This window comes from Rhinopithecus roxellana, chromosome 5 (genome assembly GCF_007565055.1).
Source record: "Rhinopithecus roxellana isolate Shanxi Qingling chromosome 5, ASM756505v1, whole genome shotgun sequence".
In the NCBI taxonomy this organism is placed as follows: Eukaryota; Metazoa; Chordata; class Mammalia; order Primates; family Cercopithecidae; genus Rhinopithecus; species Rhinopithecus roxellana.
Window position 1 is genome coordinate 147070512 of NC_044553.1, and position 22050 is coordinate 147092561.

Genomic DNA, 22050 nt, shown 5'->3' on the forward strand with positions numbered 1-22050 from the left:
CCAAAACAGCATGGTACTGGTACCAAAACAGAGATATAGACCAATGGAACAGAACAGAGTCCTCAGAAATAATACCACACATCTACAGCCATCTGATCTTTGACAAACCTGAGAGAAACAAGAAATGGGGAAAGGATTCCCTATTTAATAAATGGTGCTGGGAAAATTGGCTAGCCATAAGTAGAAAGCTGAAACTGGATCCTTTCCTTACTCCTTATACGAAGATTAATTCAAGATGGATTAGAGACTTAAATGTTAGACCGAATACCATAAAAACCCTAGAAGAAAATCTAGGTAGTACCATTCAGGACATAGGCATGGGCAAGGACTTCATGTCTAAAACAGCCAAAAGCAACGGCAGCAAAAGCAAAATTGACAAATGGGATCTAATTAAACTAAAGAGCTTCTGCACAGCAAAAGAAACTACCATCAGAGTGAACAGGCAACCTACAGAATCGGAGAAAATGTTTGCAATCTACTCATCTGACAAAGGGCTAATATCCAGAATCTACAAAGAACTCAAACAAATATACAAGAAAAAAACAAACAACCCCATCAAAAAGTGGGGAAAGGATATGAACAGACATTTCTCAAAAGAAGACATTCATACAGCCAACAGACACATGAAAAAATGCTCATCATCACTCGCCATCAGAGAAATGCAAATCAAAACCACAATGAGATACCATCTCACACCAGCTAGAATGGCAATCACTAAAAAATCAGGAAACAACAGGTGTTGGAGAGGATGTGGAGACATAGGAACACTTTTACACTGTTGGTGGGATTGTAAACTAGTTCAACCATTATGGAAAACAGTATGGCAGTTCCTCAAGGATCTAGAACTAGATGTACCATATGACCCAGCCATCCCACTACTGGGTATATACCCAAAGGATTATAAATTATTCTACTACAAAGACACATGCACACGTATGTTTATTGCGGCACTATTCACAATAGCAAAGACTTGGAATCAACCCAAATGTCCATCTGTGACAGACTGGATTAAGAAAATGTGGCACATATACACCATGGAATACTATGCAGCCATAAGAAAGGATGAATTTGCATCCTTTGTAGGGACATGGATGCAGCTGGAAACCATCATTCTTAGCAAACTATCACAAGAAGAGAAAACCAAACACCGCATGTTCTCACTCATAGGTGGGAACTGAACAATGAGATCACTTGGACTCGGGAAGGGGAACATCACACACCGGGGCCTATCATGGGGAGTGGGGAGGGGGGAGGGATTGCACTGGGGAGTTATACATGATATAAATGATGAATTGATGGGTGCTGACGAGTTGATGGGTGCAGCACATCAACATGGCACAAATATACATATGTAACAAACCTGCACGTTATGCACATGTACCCTAGAACTTAAAGTATAATAAAAAATAAAAAATAAAAATAAAAATAAATAAAAAATAAAAAAATTTAAAAAAAAGAAATGAACAATACTGAGACCCAAACATCCATACAATGAATCAACAAAATAAAAAAATCGGTTTTTTGAAAATATAAACAAGATCAATAGACCACTAGTTAGATTAACAAAACAAAGAAGATCCCAATAAACACAATCAAAAATGACAAAGATCACATTACAATCAATCCCACAAAAATACAAAAGACCCTCAGAGACGATTATGAACACCTATAAATACACAATCTAGAAGATCTAGAGGCTATGATATTAGTTGTGGGCTCCTGAAAAAAAGAAGAAGAAAAATCTAGAGGAGATAGATAAATTCCTAGAAATACACAACCTCCCAAGATTGAATCAGGAAGAAATTGAAAACCTACACAGACCAATAGTGAGTTCCAAAATTGAATCAGTAATAAAAATCCTGTCAACCTATCAAAAAGCCCTGGACGAGGCCGGATGCGGTGGCTCACGCCTGCAACCCCAGCACTTTGGGAAGCCGAGGCAGGTGGATCACGAGGTCAGGAGATTGAGACCATCCTGGCTAACACGGTGAAACCCCATCTCTACTAAAAACTAAAAATACAAAAAATTAGCTGAGCGTAGTGGCGGGCGCCTGTAGTCCCAGCTACTCGGGAGGCTGAGGCAGGAGAATGGCGTGAACCTGGGAGGCGGAGCTTGCAGTGAGCCGAGATTGTGCCACTGCACTCCAGCCTGGGTGACACAGCAAGACTCCATCTCAAAAAAAAAAAAAAAAAAAAAAAAGCCTTGGACCAGATGGATTCAGAGCTGAATTTTCCCAGGCATACAAAGAAAAGCTGCTGCCAATCCTACTGAAACTATTCCAAAAAATAGAGTAGGCATTCCTCTCTAACTCATTCTGTGAAGCCAGTATCACCCTCATACCAAAACCTGGCAAAGACACAATGAAAAAAGAAAACTACAGGCCAATATGCTTGTAGAAAACTACAGACCATCATCCCTATGATGAACATAGATGCGAAAAGTCTCAGCAAAATACTAGCAAACAAAATCCAGCAGGACATCAAAAAATTAATTCACCATGATCAAGCAGGCTTCATCATTCCTAGCATGCAAGGTTGGTTCAACATATGCAAATTAATGAATGTGATTTACCATATAAACAGAATTAAAAACAAAAACCATATGATTATCTCAACAGATACGGAAAATGCTTTCCATAAAATCCAGCATCCCTTTCATGTTAAAAACCTTCAACAAACTAGGAATTGAAGGAACACACCTCAAAATAATGAATCATTTATGGCAAATCCACTTCCTAGACTATGAACAATGTATCCTCAAACTGGTGAGAAACCAAATATAGTAAAAACTAAAGCAGGTGGCCTAGTCTCCATCTGCCCTCTCTCTAGACACCCCACCACTAGAAAGGTGATTAATTACAAATCAGAAAAGTAAATATAAAATTATAAGTATAAACATGAGAGTTTACATATACAGTCCTTTCTTGTTTGTCTTACTCTTCCTCATTCTCTCTGAAGGACAGATATGTGATACCTCGATTAAGAAGGATTTTTCTCTTTAACCAGTATGTTTTAAATGGCCCAAATTATTAAATAGAAAATTGCCACTGATTTCTGTGTGATCCTGGTGAATCCTGTTCTTTATGAAACCAAAATAGAAAGATCATATTAATGGTTAATACCAACAAGGGGTGGTGGATTATAATTTACATCATCAATCTACTCTTTACCCATTTGGAATGAAGCTATCAGAGGAAAACAAGAATGAACTAGATAACCTTTATTTTACTTCTAACTTTCAGACTTTTATGAAGTTTGCCATTAAATTGTAATAAAACAATTCAAAATTAAATACTTAATGTCACTATGATGCTAAGAGAATGTTATTTGCTCTTGAATAATCCAACTGAATAATCCAATCAGTTAAATGAACATCAAGAAATAATTTTCTTACCTTCTTGGGTCAAACAAGGTATCATCATAGAGCCACAGATAAACAGCTTTCTTAAGTCTTTCTTCCTTGGCTTTCCAAGGCCTCAGTAAGAACACTCCTAGCCCCAGCAATCACTCACCCAACATGCTACATTCAATCACTATCAGAAACAACCATCCAAACCATTTATTCTCATCATGAGGTTATGGGGAAACAGAATTAAAGTTACCAGTGGTTTCAGTATAAAACATGGTTTTAACATACAGTAAACCTTTACTTCTAATAGACTTATGAGCACTCTGCATTATGAATTCCTTTTCTGCTGTATTATACTCTATTAAAACCGAAATTTGTTTACTTGAAATATTACTAGAAAGTTCTGAAATATGAAATATTTTTATTCTGGAGGGTTTCTCCTACATTTAAATTACTATTTATAGCTTTAACAAAGATTTTAAGCAGCTAGATCAAAATTTCTAAGTTAAAAAAAGTGATAGAGGGATGGAGAATCAGGGTTTCCTACCTGTAGCAACATTGTGCAGAATTCCAATGGATGCAGTGTGATAAATTATATCATCACCATCATTTAAATAGTGAACATTATTCCTACAGTCTCTGCCTCGATAACCAAAAACGAGCTCCAACACAAGGTCCTATAATGATAATAATAAAACCATTATATTCTTCCTCATGTCTAAATGTTCACCATTGTTTTGTTGTATACATAATACTAGTGTTTGCAGTCAAAATGGAGTATACATTTTTGATATTTTACAAATTTCATATGAAAATTACAAAATTAAGCTAGTCATACTTCTTTATATAACCTGTTTTGGGCAGCTTAAACATACATTCTATACTTTTCTATATAAAGTTATGAAAAAGGAAAATGGAATCATAAGGTAGTCTGATACCAAGAACTTTAGTTCTTAAGATTTCACATGTTAAACACTGAGGTACAGTTGGCCTTACATATTCAAGAATTCAACCAATTCCGGATAGAAAATATTGGGGAAAAAAACAATAAAAAATAACATTTAAAACACAATATAGTATAACAAATATTTATACAGCATTTACATTGTATTAGGTATTATAAGTAATCTACAGATGGTTTAAAGTATGCAGGAGGATGTGCATAGGTTATATGCAAATTACTATGCCTTTTTATATAAGGCACTTGAGCACCTGTGGATTTTGGCATCCCCAAGGGGAATCTATCCCCCATGGACGTAGAGGGACTGTATTTTTTGTGTCCAAAAGAAAACAATTTTATGTTCATTGTTAATCAAAATGTCTGACCTACATACACGAGTCAGGATAAATTATGTACAAGTCACATACTTTGAAGAATCCAAACAGTACCTTCATTGTCGGTAGACAAAAACTAAGTATACTGTCTTGGACAATTCATGCTAAAGGTCTGGCAGATAATTCTGCAACTGAAAATGTACATTTCATTGACTTTGTAGGACTGGGTTGGGGAGGGAGCTACAGCAATACAGCAATCACCATCACACAGCTTTACACTTTGTTTATGTTTGATTTAGCAGAGTTTGGTTGTTTGCTGCTGATACTGGGATTATGAAATGCCTGGAGAGCCTTCCTTCTTCCTCAATTATTATGGAAGGCTACTTTGGTTGGGAGCAGAGACAGAAGGAGAAACAGCCTTCATGAACCCTGTACAGTGAATATACCGCCCAGGGTCAAAATTCCTATTTGGTATAAGTATTTAACTCTTTAATTTACAAACTCAAGCCACTAAGTTTTAGGTATTGCCAAGGTGTCTGTGCTTCTGTAAGCAAAAGATCATTCGCATATATTGAGGTTTAGGAGTTCTCTGAGATTCAGTTCAATTACGGTATTATTCACAGCAAAGCAAAAGGAAGACTAATTTAAAAAATTAGGATAACCAGAGAATATCAATCCAAAACTCAGACTTACATAAGAATTAAGTCAAACAAAAAAGAGCACCTAATACACTTACTTTCACGAAAACTAATGATAAGACTTGGATGTTTTATAAAAAGGAACTCTGGATACATTTCAGTAACACTGGAGAGTGAATTTTCCTTACCTCTATAGGCCTCTTTTTCTTGCCTACATTGTTTGTCTGGAGTTTCTCTGGCTGTGGTGGGGCTCTGCTCACCGGAGGCCTGCAACAGAGAAGTGGGAAGGTGGAAAGGCATGCAGCACTCAGTGCCTTCACTGAGTCTCTCACACCATCCCTCCCAGAGAGGTGTCTTGTCACACCTTCCCAAAGATGACTCATTCTGTTTGTGGTCCTCTAGACTGCCCTCTTCATCTTGAGAGCTTCTAAAGCAGGAAGGTAGAAAGAAAATATTACAACTTTCATTCATTTCATATATATTTTTTGAGATGGAGTCTCACTCTGTCACCCACGCTGGAGTATAGTGGCGCATTCTTGGCTCACTGCAACCTCTACTTCCTGGATTCAAGTGATTCTCCTGCCTCAGCCTCCTGAGAGGCTGGGATTACAGGTGTATGTCACCACATCCAGCTAATTTTTGTATTTTTTTTTTAGTAGAGATGGGGTTTCACCATGTTGGTCAGGCTGGTCTCGAACCCCTGACCTCAGGTGATCGGCCCACCTCAGCCTCCCAAAGTTCTGGGATTACAGGATAAGGAGTGAGCCACCACACCCAGCCTCTTCTCTTCTTTCTTTCTTTTTTCTTTTTTTTTTTTTTGTTAAGACCAAGTTTCACTTTGTCACTCAGGCTGGAGTGCAGTGGCACAATCTCACCTCACTGCAAACTCTGCCTCCCGGGTTCAAGCAATTTTTGTGCCTCAGCCTCCCCAGTAACTGAAACAACAGGCGTGCACCACCACAACCCAGCTAATTTTTGTATTTTTACTAGAGATGGGGTTTCACCATGTTGGCCATGCTGGTGTTGAATTCCTGGCCTCAAGTGATCCGCCTGCCTTGGCCTCCCAAAGTGATGGGATTACAGGCGTGAGCCACTGTGCACAGCCTTACTTTTAATTTCTTTGGTGTACGTATCATAATGTAAATAACATAATAGCACAAAAGTAGATTGTTTATAAACAATGGGAAAATGTTAATTTAACATACTCAAATATTTCTTGATGGGTGCGTTAACAACAAAGCCTGGATTACTGCTCTAAAGTATCTAACAAGAGTATCTTCACATGGCAGGTATTCAATACATCCTTCTTGAAAGTGAATTTTCATAATATTTTTATGAACGTTCCACACTGTTAGCAACATAAATCACATGTGAGTTCAAATTTGTGCTCATCTGTTTCTCCATGCCCTTCACCTTCTCTACTTGCTGAAGTCCCTAGTATTGGTTAATGGCATTGCCATCAGATGGTTACTCAAGGAAGACATTTTATAGTCACAAAGCACTGTAAACCATACAACACACTATAAAAGGAAATTACTATTATTATTGCTTCCAACTCTCTCTTCCGTTATTCCATTTACTAAAATTTATCAACTTTGCCTACACAGTAGCTCTCAAATCTAGCCCCGCTTCTCTGTTCAGGATCTATTTATAATGTGCCCTGTCCCAACAGGTGTATTGAGTTCACAGTCTGAATTATTTACATGTAGAAGCTCTTCTCTAGAACCTTTAATTTTTTAAAAAATGCAATTTAGTTTATTATTTTTTATCTCAACCATTATTCACATATTGAATAACCGGAACACTGAATTTAAATCAATCATGCACCAATCCCTTTCCAAATTTTAAGTTAATATTCAATTTGTAACACCTAAATCAGGAAATGATACAAATTAACTTTCCCATGTAAAAGACTCCAACATTTATGAACAAGTCTCATAAAATTAAAGGCATAAAATATACTTGCATTTTCAAAACGGTTGTCAAGTCATACATCAATAAAAGTAAATGTGTTATATCTTAAACATCCAATAAGAAATGAACGGGATGTTGATAGCAATATGAGGCAGCATATAAAATATATAAGCATGACTGGTGTTATAAAAAGTAAACATCCTTTTCAAGAATAAACAATTTTTTCAAGTTATTATAGAAATTTTGGTTTCAAACCTTCTTCATACACATTTTTGGATGTCCACAAGTAAAAATAAAACTGAATTTACCATATTTAACATTTAAAAATATTTCTGATAGGACCATTTCAAAGAATGATAGAAGCCTTGCTTTTTTCCCCAAGTCAACTTTGTTGGTGAACATTATTCTATGTTACTATCTGACAGCTTTAAATGTAACCCAAACAATAAACAGGTAATTTTTATCTAGATCCTATGTAACAATTAACCATATTTTAATTTTTATAAAGATCAGTTAAGCATATTTTAATTTTTATAAAGATCACTTATATAAAGTATATCATTGCGTAAAATAAAGTTATATAACTTATAAAATTATACAAGTTGAATTGATAAGTTTTAGTAGTACAGTTACTTATACAGAGTAAGTCTAATAATTAAGATGCTATTCATTTCAGTGGTACCAATTGCAAAGCAAAAAAATGTGCAAAATTGTGGAGAGGTAAAGAACACCAAGTAACATAGTATCCCATTAATGCTAATATGAGAGATGACAAAAATACAAAGTTAGGCTTTGTAAACACAGCAAAGAGAGGATTACCTGGAACCTCTTTTCAGCAGCAGATAAAGAGGGAAAAAGATTACAACATAAATTTGAATTGAAAACACTAGTGAAATACCTCCTGTAATAAAATATTTTAACAAGTTTAATGCAGACAACTATATTGCATAATATTAAAGGCCTGTTGTTTTCAGTTTATAATCCCAGCACTTTGGGAGGCCGAGGCAGGAGGATCACGAGGTCAGGAGTTCGAGACCAGCCTGGCCAACATGGTGAAATCCCACCTCTACTAAAAATACAAAAAACATTAGCCAGGCACGGTGGCAGGCGCCTGTAATCCCATCTACTCAGGAGGCTGAGGTAGGAGTATTGCTTGAACCCAGGAAACAGAGGTTGCAGCAAGCTAAGACCACGCCACTGCACTGCAGCCTGGGCAACAGAGTGCGACTCCGCCTAAAAAATAAAAAAACAGAAAAAAAGAGAAAAGAAAAGGCATAAGACTGGGCACAGTGGCTCACACCTGTAATCCTAGCACTTTGAGAGGCCGAAGCAAGAGGACTGCTTGAGCCCGGGAGTTTGAGACCAGCCTGGGCAACACCGTGAGACCTCATTCTTTATAAAAAACACAATTAGCCAGGCCTAGTGGCATGCACCTATAGTCCCAGCTACATGGGAGGCTGATGTGGGAGAATCACTTGACCTGGAAGGTAAAGGCTGCAGTGAGCTGTGATCACATCACTGCACTCAGCCTAGGCAACAGAGTGAGACTGTCTCAAAAAAAAAAAAAAAAAAAAAAAAAAAAAACTTCAATAATAACAGGGAATCACAAGAAAGGTGAAAAAAGAAAAAAACAAATAAATGAGAATTCAATATATTTTATGTTGTGAACTTTAAAGCTTGCCATTCTTATTTTTCTGCAATGTAATCTGAATTTTAAACAAAACATTTAAGCTTATTTTTAAGAATGGGCACTGGCACTAAACTGTTAATTTAAAAAGCTGGTAGCACTGGAGATACTTCAAAGGAAATTGTCTAAAGAGCCTAAGTTCCACCTGTTCTGACCTAAGAGGGTTCCCCAGTCAGTGAATCCAAGCAGGCAGAATTAGTCACTCGGGACTATACTGAATTTAGAATTTTGCTAGTAAAAGAAGTAATCTTTAAAAAGTTTTTTTTTTTCTCTCTCTTAATAGCATAATGATCAAAACAAAATTGGAAGGAATCACAAAAGTCATTTCATCCATTCTCCCACTGACACCAGGAACCTTCTTTACATGTCTAGAACAATCATTGTATAGCATTGATGACAACTGGTCATCTAAACTCTGTATAAATACTGCTTGTGACAGGGAGGTCACTTCTACATAGAAAGTCATTCATATCCAAGATAACAATGATATCTCCATTTAGTTTTCTTGTTTTGAAACAAGATTCCCAGAATAACAATAATTACTTTTTTGAGACAGGGTCTTGCTCTGCCACCCAGGCTAGAGTGCAGTGGTGTGATCATGGCTTTGTTAAGCTTTGACCTCCCATGCTCAAGAGATCCTCCCTGCCGCAGCGTCCCATGTAGCTGGGACCACAGGTGCACACCACCACACCCAGGTAATTTTTTTAAGTTTTTTTTTGTAGAGATGGTGTCTCATCAGGTTGGCCAGGCTGATCTTTAACTTCTGGCCTCAACCGATCCTCCAAACTTAACATCCCAAAGTGCTGGGATTACAGGTATAAACCACTGCACCTGGTCAACTAATTTTTCTTTATATGAAGTGGCCTCCCAACCTTCCTTCCTTCTGTGCTTTCTTCCAGCCCATTATAAACTATCCAAGTCTCCTTTAAAATGCAGAGATCAGTACTGAGCAAGCTATTCTAGATGTGAGGCTAGATCCGGGTGCATTAGTTATGGTAAAAGAGTATAAGATTTTATGGCCCACTTCAGAGGTTGCTTCATACTCTGAACTCATATCTTTGTACACACTACTCTGCTTAAAACAGACGACAGATTCCTGCTGTAGATCTAATATTAACAGGTGCCTATTATTTGAGTTTCTGCACAATCTGATCTCAAATTTACAGTTTTCATCCTTATTTCCCAGCATTTTCCTAGTGATACCTTACCCCCAACCCCCGGCCCCCAAAACAGGGTCTTGCTGTGTTGCCCAAGCTGGAGTGCAGTGGTGCAATCACAGCTCACTGCAGCCTCAAACTCCCAGGCTCAAGAGACCCTCTCACCTCAGCCTCTTGAGTAGCTGGGACCACAGGGCTGCCACCACACCCAGCTAATTTATTTTTACTTTTATTTTTTGTGGAAACAGGGTCTCATTATGTTGTCCAGGCTGGTCTTGAACTCCCAGGCTCTAGCAATCCTCCCATTTCGGCCTTCCAAAGTGCTGAGATTACAGGCCTGAGCCACAATTACAGGCCTGAGCCACCATTACAGGCCTGAGCCACCATGCCCAGCCATAATACCTTTTTTAACTTATAAAACAGACTAGGCATTTCCACACTGTCTTGTTTCAGAAATTCTTTCAAGACATTTTCATATCACCAAAGGTACATATAAAAGTACCCCCAAAGAGTCTTTTCCTACATGTCATTTTATTAAACATACAAATATCATAGTTACCCTCTTTTCATCTTTTAAAATGAATGAATAGATTAAACATGCACTAAATTGTGCTAACAGGTTTAAAATTGAATAGTCTTTCACTTAAATATATGTGTGGTTAGGTCTGTTTTTACGAGCTTCTGAAACTTAAGGAAAACCAAAACTATTTATTGGCATTGTAGTAGTTTGTACAGTCATATGTAAAACAATTTATCATAATGAAGACCCTTATAATAGCAACCATATATACTATCTAAAAATGCAACTCTTTCATAGAATTTGTCCTACTTCATTTTATAATGCTTTGTTGACAAATGTAGTTAAATGTTTTATAGGGAAAAATAAATACCTTAAAATACTATAAAGAATAAAATAAAGGGTAAATTTTGAATAAAATATTTTCTTTTATAAAACACTTACCTTACTACTCCCTGCCTTCAAAAGGAGCAAGGGGGAAAAAAGTAGGAAAACATAAAATTTGATGATGAATAGAATAGAGCATTTTAGCAAACAGAAGAAAGGCAACATGTCAACAGAATTTTAAGGAAATACAAAAATGTCTAACTTATGTCACATTGATTTAAACATTGATTTAAATATTTTTATTCACAAATATTGAAAATTTGACAAAAAATAACTACTTTAAATACATAATATTTGTTATAAAAACATTTATTGGCCAGGCAAGGTGGCTCATGCCTGTAATGCCAGCACTTTGGAAGACTGAGGTGGGTGAATCACTTGAGGTCAGGAGTTCAAGAACAGCCTAGCCAACATGGTAAAACACCGTCTCTACTAAAAATAACAAAAATTAGCTGGGTGTGTGGTGCGTGCCGGTAATCCCAGTTACTCAGGAGGCTGAGGCAGGAGAAATGTTTGAACCCAGTACGTGGAGGTTGTAGTGAGCCAAGATCGTGCCACTGCACTCCAGCCTGGGTGACACAGCAAGACTCTGTCTCAAAAGAACAAAACAAAACAAAAAACAAAAACGTTTATTAAAAAATATTAAATTATCACTTAGGAAAAAAATCCACAAAAGTATCAACCAAATAGGAGGGTTATTGTCATCAGAAGCCATTTTTCCTTTTAAGTGAATATTTGATAAGTATTTAATTGCTTTTAATTTTTTTTCATTTATTTATTTTCCCAGAGACAGGATCCCACTCTGCTGCCATAGGTGGAGTGCAAGGGTGCGATCATAGCTCACTGGAGCCTCCAACTCCTGAGCTGAAGCAATCCTCCTGCTCAGCCTCCTGAGTAGGAACCTCCTGGTACAGGCATGTACTACCATTCTTGGCTAATTTTTCTATTTTTTGAAGAAATGGGGTCTTGCTGTGTTACCCAGGCTGGTGCTAAATGCCTGGTCTCAAGCAGTCCTCCCATTTCAGCCTCCTAAAGCACTGAGATTGCAGGAATGAGGCACAGCATTTGGCTTGTTTTGCATATAAAGTGTTTTATTTCATATTTATGACAGTAATACATGTTACTTAAAAAAGCAATTATTTAAATAAACCATGAACCATATTATCTCCTCACAAATATTCTAAGTTGGTTAAAAGAGATACAAATCTCTTCATTTTTAATCTCCTTTGATTTTTTTTCATTTTGTGAAAATGAAGTCACATCAATGACTTCTGCCTTGTCATTTTTTCTTTTTTTTTTTTTTAAGGCAAAGAGCAGTGCTTGGACCCTGCCACGGGGCCCAACAGATCCCCTGTCTCCCTCCCCACACCTTGTCATTTTCAAAATATTCAGCAGGGTTGAAATTGTAAAGTAAATTGAGAACAAAATGCAAAGCAATTTGAAAAATTAGGAAACAGCTGCAGAATAAACTAACATCAAAGTTTACAGTTATGACAGTGTTAATCATTCTTCATGAGTAGTAAAATATTTCCATCTATTAGAACATGCCTCACTTCAGCAATGGGTGGAAATTTACATTTAAGTGTTTTACCGTGAACGAAGCAGTCTACAGATTACAATTAGGTCACATTTTCTGACATACCAAATTTATCCGATAAATAATTTTTTTAAAAAATCAATATAACAAATGAAAGAAATCTATGGGAATGTCTAGAGCTCCTTCTCCCCACAGAACACTTTTCACTTTTCATTACTTAGGAGACATAATTTTCCTTAAGTCATATTAAGCACTCTACTTCAAATATTCTAATTAGAATATTTAAATAATATTCCATTTTCATATTTATCTGTATTTCTCTAATAAATACATATGTAGTGCTTATTGCTTTGTGAATATTTAATTTCAGAAATAATGTTTAAGTATTTACCAGGTACCTCCTCAGTTAACTTTTATTTCATTCCAAGGGATAAGGTGTCATTGGTGAAGACCCACTATCTAAATTCTTGATTTACATTATTTCATTTAAAACTTGAAATACACCATAAGTTAGGGATTATAATGTTCATTTTGCCACTTAGGAAACTGAGGTTCAGAAAGAATGAATAATATTTCAAACTCACACAACCGATAATGATAAAAATGAGTATTCTACCCATTTGTCTGACTCCAGAATTCATGTCCTTTGCACTATACGATGCTGTATTCTAGCAAGTTACTTGAAACATGGAATATGGAATTCTGTACAAGTACTTAGATTATGGTATACTGTGCTTTCTTAAAAATACCCCTAATTTAATACTTTGCCTCTTTATACATAATGAAAAACTGGATGATCACTCTCCATCCCCCTTCCTTAAGTGACCTCCCATTGCTATGACCTGAGGTACATGAGGTATACCATCAGTAAACAACACCTGGAAGAGGAGCTGAGGAGGCACTGTGTCCTTAACATTCCATCTACAGCTTCCCTGGTAACGCTGGGGTCAGTCAATTCACAAAATCTCTCAGTTCTCCCCTTCCCCATTACTAATGTGTTTTTCACCTTAACTTCATCACTTTCCCCGAATATAAAACCCATAGGTGCAAACTCAAATCCCTCTGACAAAGCTTTCCTGTAATGTCACTTCTATCTCTCTGAGTTCCAAAACTCTTCAGCACTATCCGAAATGGCCACAAATTCGCTTGAATTTTCTACAAATCCTGTTCAACTGTGAATGAATTCCCTTTTATTTTTAATTTCTCCCTCAAATTGTTCTACTAACTTCTCATAATAAAGTTTTCCTCACCACAGCCTTGTTCTCACCTCCCAGGGCTGTTCCCACCTCCCACTCCCTCTGTTCCTTCTTACTGTTTCTGGTTACCTTTTCCTTTTTTGTTCTTTAAACCTCTTTGCTTCGGAAGTCCATGCCATTCACTGCTCCATATCCCTTTTTATTGTTTACCACCTTTGATTTTGAAAAGATCAGGTTCACAATTTATTTCTTAATCTGTCATCTAGCTCAGAGACTTTATTAAAAAGTGATCTCTGAATTACTTTGGGCAGCATGGCCATTTTCACAATATTGATTCTTCCTATCTATGAGCATGGAATGTTTTTTCATTTGTTTGTGTCCTCTTTTATTTCCTTGAGCAGTGGTTTGTAGCTCTCTTTGAAGAGGTCCTTCACATCCCTTGTAAGTTGCATTCCTAGGTATTTTATTTTCTGTGTAGTGATCGTGAATGGGAGTTCACTCATGATTTGGCTGTTTGTCTATTATTGGTGTATAGGAATGCTTGTGATTTTTGCACATTGATTTTTGTATCCTGACACTTTGCTGAAGTTGCTTATCAGCTTAAGGAGATTTTGGGCTGAGATAAAGGAGGTTTACCTCTGGCAGAATTCAGATGTGAATCTGTCTGGGATTTTTTTGGTTGGTAGGCTACTAATTACTGCCTCAATTCCAGACTTTGTTATTGGTCTATTCAGGGATTCCACTTCTTCTGGTTTAGTTTTGGGAGGGTGTATGTGTTCAGGAATTTATCCACTTCTAGAGTTTCTGGTTTATTTGTGTACAGGTATTTATAGTATTCTCGGATGGTAGTTTGTATTTCTGTGGGATCAGTGGTGATATCCTCTTTATCATTTTTTATTGTGTCTTTTTGATTCTTCTCTCTTTTCTTATTTATTAGTCTGGCTAGTGGTCTATCTATTTTGTTAATCTTTTCAAAAAACCAGCTCCTGGATTCACTGATTTTTTTGAAGGGTTTTTTGTGTCTCTCTCTCTCTCCTTCAAATGTGCTCTGGTCTTAGTTATTTCTTGTCTTCTGCTAGCTTTTGAATTTGTCTGCTCTTGCTTTTCTAGTTCTTTTAACTGTGAGGTTAGGGTGTTGATTTTAGATCTTTCCCACTTTCTCCTGTGGGCATTTAGGGCTATAAATTTCCCTCTAAAGACTGCTTTAGCTGTATCCCAGAGATTCTGGTATGCTGTGTCTTTGTTCTCATTGGTTTCAAAGAACTTATTTATTTCTGCCTTAATTTCGTTATTTACCAAGTAGTCATTCTGGAGCAGGTTGTTCAGTTTCCATGTAGTTGTGTGGTTTAGAGTGAGTTTCTTAATCCTAAGTTCCAATTTGATTGCACTGTGGTTTGAGAGACTGTTTGTTATGATTTCCATACTTTTGCATTTGCTGAGGAGTGTTTTACTTCCAATTATGTGGTCAATTTTAGAATAAATGTGATGTGGTGCTGAGAAGAATGTATATTCTGTTGATTTGGGGTGGAGAGTTCTGTAGATGTCTATTAGGTCCGCTTGTCCAGAGCTGAGTTCAACTCCTGATAATCCTTGTTAATTTTCCATCTCATTGATCTAATATTGACAGTGTGGTGTTAAAGTCTCCCATTATTATTTTGTGGGAGTCTAAGTCTCTTTGTAGGTCTCTAAGAACTTGGTTTATGAATCTGGGTGCTCCTGTATTGGGTGCATATATATTTAGGAAAGTTAGCTCTTCTTGTTGCATTGATCCCTTTACCATTATTTAATGCCCTTCTTTGTCTTTTTTGATCTCTGTTGGTTTAAAGTAGATTCAATGCTACCCCCATCAAGCTACCAATGACTTTCTTCACAGAATTAGAACAAACTACTGTAAATTTCACATGGAACCAAAAAAAGAGCCCATATAGCCAAGACAATCCTAAGTAAAAAGAACAAAGCTGGAGGCATCACACTATCTGACTTCAAACTATACTACAGTAACCCAAACAGCATGGTTCTGTTACCAAAACAGATATATAGACCAATGGAACAGAACAGAGGCCTCGGAAATAACACCACACATCTACAACCATCTGATCTTTGACAAACCCGGCAAAAACAAGCAATGGGAAAGGATTTTCTCTTTAATAAATGGTGTTGGGAAAACTGGTTAGCCATATGTAGAAAAGTGAAACTGGACCCCTTCCTTACACCTTATACAAAAATTAACTCAAGGTGAATTAAAGACTTAAACCTAAGACCTAAAACCATAAAAACCCTAGAAGAAAACCTAGGCAATACCATTCAGGACATAGACATGGGCAAAGACTTCATGACTAAAACACTGAAAGCAATAACAACAAAAGCCAAAATAGACAAATGGGTCTAATTAAACTAAAGAGCTTCTGCACAGCAAAATAAACCATCATCAGAGTGAATAGGCAACCTACAGAACGGGAGAAAATTTTTGCAATCTATCCATCTGACAAAGGGCTAATATGCAGAATCTACAAAGAACTTAAACAAATTTACAAGAAAGAAACAACCCCATCAAAAAGTGGGCGAAGGATATTAACAGACACTTCTCAAAAGAAGACATTTATGCGGCCAACAAACATGAAAAAAACCTCATCATCACTGGTCATTAAAGAAATGCAAAGAAAAACCACAATGAGATACCATCTCACACCAGTTAGAACGGTGATCATTAAAAAGTCATGAAACAACAGATGCTGGAGAGGATGTGGAGAAACAGCAATACTTTTACACTGTTGGTGGGAGTGCAAATTAGTTCAACCATTGTGGAAAACAGTGTGGCAATTCCTCAAGGAATACTATTTGACCCAGGAATCCCATTACTAGGTATATACCCAAATGATTACAAATCATTCTACTATAAAGACACATGCACACATATGTTTATTACAGCCCTGTTTACAATAGCAAAGACTTGGAACCAACACAAATGCCCATCAATAATAGACTGGATAAAGAAAATGTGGCACATAAACACCATGGAATACCATGCAGCCATAAAAAAGGATGAGTTCATGTCCTTTGCAGGGACATGGATGAAGCTGGAAACCACCATTCTCAGCAAACTAACACAGGAACAGAAGACCAAACACCACATGTTCTCACTCATAAGTGGGAGGTGAACAACAAGAACACATGGACACAGGGAGGGGAACATCACACACAGGGGCCTGTCAGGGAGTGGGGAACTAGGGGAGGGATAGCATTAGAAGAAATACCTAATGTAGATGATGGGCTGATGGGTGCAGCAAACCACCATGTCACATGTATACTTATGTAACAAATCTGCACGTTCAGCACATGTATCCCAGAACTTAAAGTATTAAAAAAAAAAAAAAAAAAAGTGATCTCTCCCCATAAAATGGCCTTGCATATGTCCTTATTTTTTTATTTGCTGATTCTAGACTAAGACCAATAACTCCCATTAAAGACAACCTGACTTTTTAGAAAATTTTTGAAATGAGGATTGTCTATGCTTGAATAAAGGCACATGGATAGGCAGGCCTTTTCAAAACTGAATCACAATACCGCTCACATGCTTCTTAAAAAGTACTTGGTATTGCATTCCGTTTTTATTATCTCCTCCAACCTCATCACATACATTTATAAAAGTTAGCAAATAAGATGAATCGTATCAACCTTATATATATGTATAATTTCCTAAACCACTAGTGTTAATACATAGTGTTACCACCAATAGGGTTTTGTTTTTGTTTTTTTTTTTGCAGGTTTTTTTTTGAGACAGGGCCTCATTCTAACACCCAGGTAGGAGCACAGTGGTGCCAATCATAACTCACTGCAATCTCAACTTCCTGGGCTCAAGCAATGTTCCTGCCTCAGCCTTTGAAGTAGCTGGGACTATAAACACACACCATTACACCTGGATTATTTTTATATTTCCATAGAGACAAGGATCTCACTACATCACCCAGGCTGATACCAAAAGGTATTTAAAGACATACTTGCAATGGCGCAATCTTGGCTCACTGCAAGTTCCGCCTCCTGGGTTCATGCCATTCTCCTGCCTCAGCCTCCCAAGTAGCTGGGACTACAGGCGCCCACCACCATGCCCAGCTAATTTGCTAATTTTTTTTTGTATTTTTGTAGAGACGGGGTTTCACCAAGTTAGCCAGGACAGTCTCGATCTCCTGACCTTGTGATCCGCCTGCCTCGGCCTCCCAAAGTGCTGGGATTACAGGCGTGAGCCACTGCGCCCGGCCGATAAATTCCATTTTTAATGACAATATCTTTTTCTTCATCCAATATTAAACTAAATTATTACCTTTCATCAGTTGAGGGTTCCTTTTGTTGTAAATGAGGCTTGATTCCAAACATTGGGCGAACATTTGTTGATAAGGCTCTGATGGTGTAACTGATTTCATTCTCTCTTGTAACATCACTGTCATAGCCTACAGTCAAAATACACGAGTTATTCTTTAAGCAATAACCAAGATCAATTATGATCTTATAAACTGGATACAAAGATGTTCAACAATATGAAATAAATTAAGTTGTTATAAGCAAATTATGAAGTAATATGCAACCAGAAAAAGTGATGTAGAAGAATATTTAATTATATGTAATGATGTTTTCAAAGTATTATTAAGTAATAATAGCAGGTTAAAAAATAAGTTCAATACAACCACACTTTTCTTAAAAAAATATTAGCTACATACATCTTAGGATATACCCCAAATGTTAAAAGAGGTGTTACCTCTGTGTGGTCAAATTATGGAGGCTGTGTTTAATTTTTATGGCAAAATACATTTTCTATAATGAGCTGATACTACTGGTATATTAGAAGAAAATCAAAATTATTTTAAAATATGAGGTTTAATAATATAAAATTTACCTTAACAATACTTATTTAAAATTTAGATATTCTTCATTTGTAGATAAATAACATCTAAGTCATAAATTCATGGCAACCTGTTGTTCTTGAGTCACAAAATGGATTTTGATGTTAAACAGACTAAGAACAGTAATACTACAATTATTCAAATATTATTATTACTTGTTATAACTTCTACAGCTTAAATAAGTTGTGCTAAATTTTCCCGATATTTTTGTTCAAGTATTATAAAATGACATACCCCCATCTTCTTCAGAATCAATGTCGGATTCTTCACTATCACAAGGCCTTTTTTCTCGATAGCCTTCCATCTCATTTGTCCACACCATTAAAGACATATCTGTACCTCCTAGGGTAACCAACATGCTGTCATCATAAGTCCAGCGAACATTTGTGACATGTGTACTATGGGCCACATACCTCTTAAACTTTCCAAATTTCCCCTAAAGAGGAAGAAAATTCAAAAAATCTTTCTGAGAAATTTCATTAAATATTTCCATTATGATTTTTAGTTTATTTTATTAATAAATAATTAGAAATTAATCATTTCAAGTGCAATGTGTTAAAAAAAATTGGAGAAAATACTGACACTCAGCAGAATAAAAGATACCAAAATCCCAAACCTGTTAAGGACAAGATATAAAACCAGTAGTTTCACAAAATGCTAGTACCCCAGGCAAAATTCTTTAAAAAACCAAGTTGGTATTCTGCATTAAAAGCATAAAAATGTTCTTGTATTTGACTCACCCATCTCCCTTTTAGGGATCTATGCTGAGAAAAATGCTATATGTGTAAAAAAATACTTACCATGGTATTTACTTATAGTAGTGAAAAAAATTAAATACCTTAAATGTTCAAAGTAATAGTTAATTACAATGTATATGGAATAGTGTATATATATTAAAGACAGTGGTTAAGCAGATGTATTACTGTTGGAAACAGATACAATAATTGAGAAAGGATACACACGCCTATGTGCAGCATGAGTATGTTAACAAAGAGTAACTATCAATTGCTTTGGTACACATCTATGTATATACCCATGTAAATATCTTTCATCTTAATTCATCAGGTGCTTTTGTTTGTAAGCAATACACATAGAAATGTATTTTCCTTTTAAATAACAATAAAAGTTTAAGTTATAAATACTGGCAACTTTAAAATCTAGCATTACCAAGTTATATACATTTCAAATCAAAGCATCATAAAGCAGGTTTTCCATTAAAATCTTTTCAAAGGTGTTAAAATGAGAGATGTCTTATACAAAACACAGTGATAGCAAAATTTGTGAATTCCCTAGGAATGACGACTCTTTTTTTTTTTTTTTTTTTTTTTTTTTGATACTGGAGTGCAGTGGTGTGATCTCGGCCCACCGTAACCTCCGCCTCCTGGTTCAAGTGATTCTCCTGCCTCAGCCTCCCAAGTAGCTGGGATTACAGGTATCCGCCACTGTGCCCAGCTAATTTTTTCTGTTTTTAATAGAGACGGGGGTTTCACCATGTTGACTAGGCTGGTCTCGAACTCCTGACCTCAGGTGATCCACCTGCCTCAGCCTCCCAAAGTGCTGGGATTATAGGCGTGAGCCACTGCACCTGGCAGGAATAATGACTTTTAATAAAAGTTGTGAGGGATCTGTCATCAAAGCATGGCAAGAAGGTAGTTTCTCTAAGACTGCGTGGTTCTTGCTACACTAAGGTGAAAAAATAATCTGTAGACCAATATCCCAGAACCTATTCTTTAGGGATCTACACCATCTGGAATGCTGGAAGTGAAGTTTCTGACAAATATTTTAGTGGAACACATTGTTAACAACTAAGACCCTACCATTTATACGTATCTAAAACAGGAATCTGTGGAATATTTTCTTGGGTGTCTGAGTTTTCAATGAGAATTTTTAAACCTGTGTTTTCATCTCAATGCTGATCTAAAAATATTAATATGAGCACCAGAAAAAATGATGTAGAAGAATATTTAATTATACGTAATGATGTTTTCAAAGTATTACTAAGCAATAATAGCAGGTTAAAAAATAAGTTCAATACGACCACACTTAAGATCACCAGGAACTGAATACCACAATATGATTTCATGCCCTATTTCAAATTTATCTTTATGCTCATGGTGGTGCCAGAGTGTAATATATAACTTAATTTGTGAATTAAGAAATAAATGCTGCCAGATACAGTGACTTGTGCCTGTAATCCCACCACTTTAGGATGCCGAGGCAGGAGGATCACTTAAGTTCAGGAGTTTGAGACCAGCATAGGCAACATCTGGAAACCCCACCTCTACCAAAAAAAAAAAAAAAAATTAATTAATTAACTAGCCAGGCATGGTGGCATGTGCCTGTGGTCCCAGTTACTCAAGAGGCTGAGGTGGGAGGATAACTTGGGTCTGGGAGGTCGAGGCTGCAGTGAGCCATGATTGTGCCTGGGTGACAGAGAGAGAGAGACGTTGTCTAAAAAAAAAGAGAAAGAAATGCATTGTATCTGGACTTGATATATAAATTTTATTTCTGTGTTAAGCAAAAGCCTAATATTTTACAGTAGTTTGAACAGAGGGAAGTGATAAAAGAATTAAGCACTTGCACAGCACACAGTAGCATAGGTACATAGAATGTCAAAGAACCTGTTGGCCGGGCCCAGTGGCTCACGCCTGTAATCCCGGCACTTTGGGAGGTCGAAGTGGGGGATTCACAAGGTCAGGAGCTCGAGACCAGCCTGACCAACACGGAGAAAACCCATCTCTACTAAAAATACAAAAAAATTAGCCGGGCATGGTGGTGCAAGCCTGTAATCCCAGCTACTCAGGGGGCTGAGGCAGGTGAATAGCTTGAATCCGGGAGGCAGAGGTTGCAGTGAGCTGAGAGCGCGACACTGCACTCCAGTCTGGCGACAAAGTGAGACTCCATCTCAAAAACAACAACAACAAAAATCTTAATATACATAAGCAGCAAGTAAATACCAATTTTAAGCAGAAAATCATTAACAAATGATGCTGATGATTTAAAATGCACATAAATTCTGCTATGAAAGCAGAAAAAAAAAGAATCTGTATTATTTGGTTTCAACAAAAAAGTCATTCATTACATTCAATCAATGGTGTTTAATTTTACAAGCGTAAGTATTTTCTATTTAATTGGTTAAAACAACTTAAAGTTTGAAGTTGTAACTATAAAGAGTTTATATTTACTGTTAATAGTATATATTTAATTAAAAATAGAAAAATTATTGAAGTTAATATTGGGGATAAAACGAATGTCTCTCTCTCTCTCTTTTGACATAGGATTTTGCTTTGTCACCCAGGCTGGTGTGCAACAACGTGACCACAGCTCACTGTAGCCTCCAACTCCTGGGCTCAAGCAATTTTCCCACCTTAGCCTCCTGAGTAGCTAGGACTACCGGCATTACCACAATGCCTGGCTAATTTTTTTCTCTGTTTTGTAGAGAGGACGTCTTTCTATGCTGCCCAGGCTGGCCTGAAATGTCTGGCCTCAAGTGAGCTT

At 36.8% G+C, this 22050-nt stretch overlaps 1 protein-coding gene across 1 annotated transcript in view; it reads right to left on the reverse strand.

The window, feature by feature from the left end:
• EML5 (EMAP like 5) overlaps positions 1 to 22050 on the reverse strand; it is a 205549-nt gene that overhangs the window by 32841 nt on the left and 150658 nt on the right. Inside the window, exons 26-29 of the mRNA XM_010384118.2 lie at positions 18787 to 18988; positions 17976 to 18102; positions 5451 to 5529; positions 3897 to 4026 (exon numbers count right to left, since the gene is read on the reverse strand). Coding sequence (XP_010382420.2) covers positions 3897 to 4026; positions 5451 to 5529; positions 17976 to 18102; positions 18787 to 18988 — 538 coding nt within the window. The remainder of the gene's footprint in view (positions 1 to 3896; positions 4027 to 5450; positions 5530 to 17975; positions 18103 to 18786; positions 18989 to 22050) is intronic.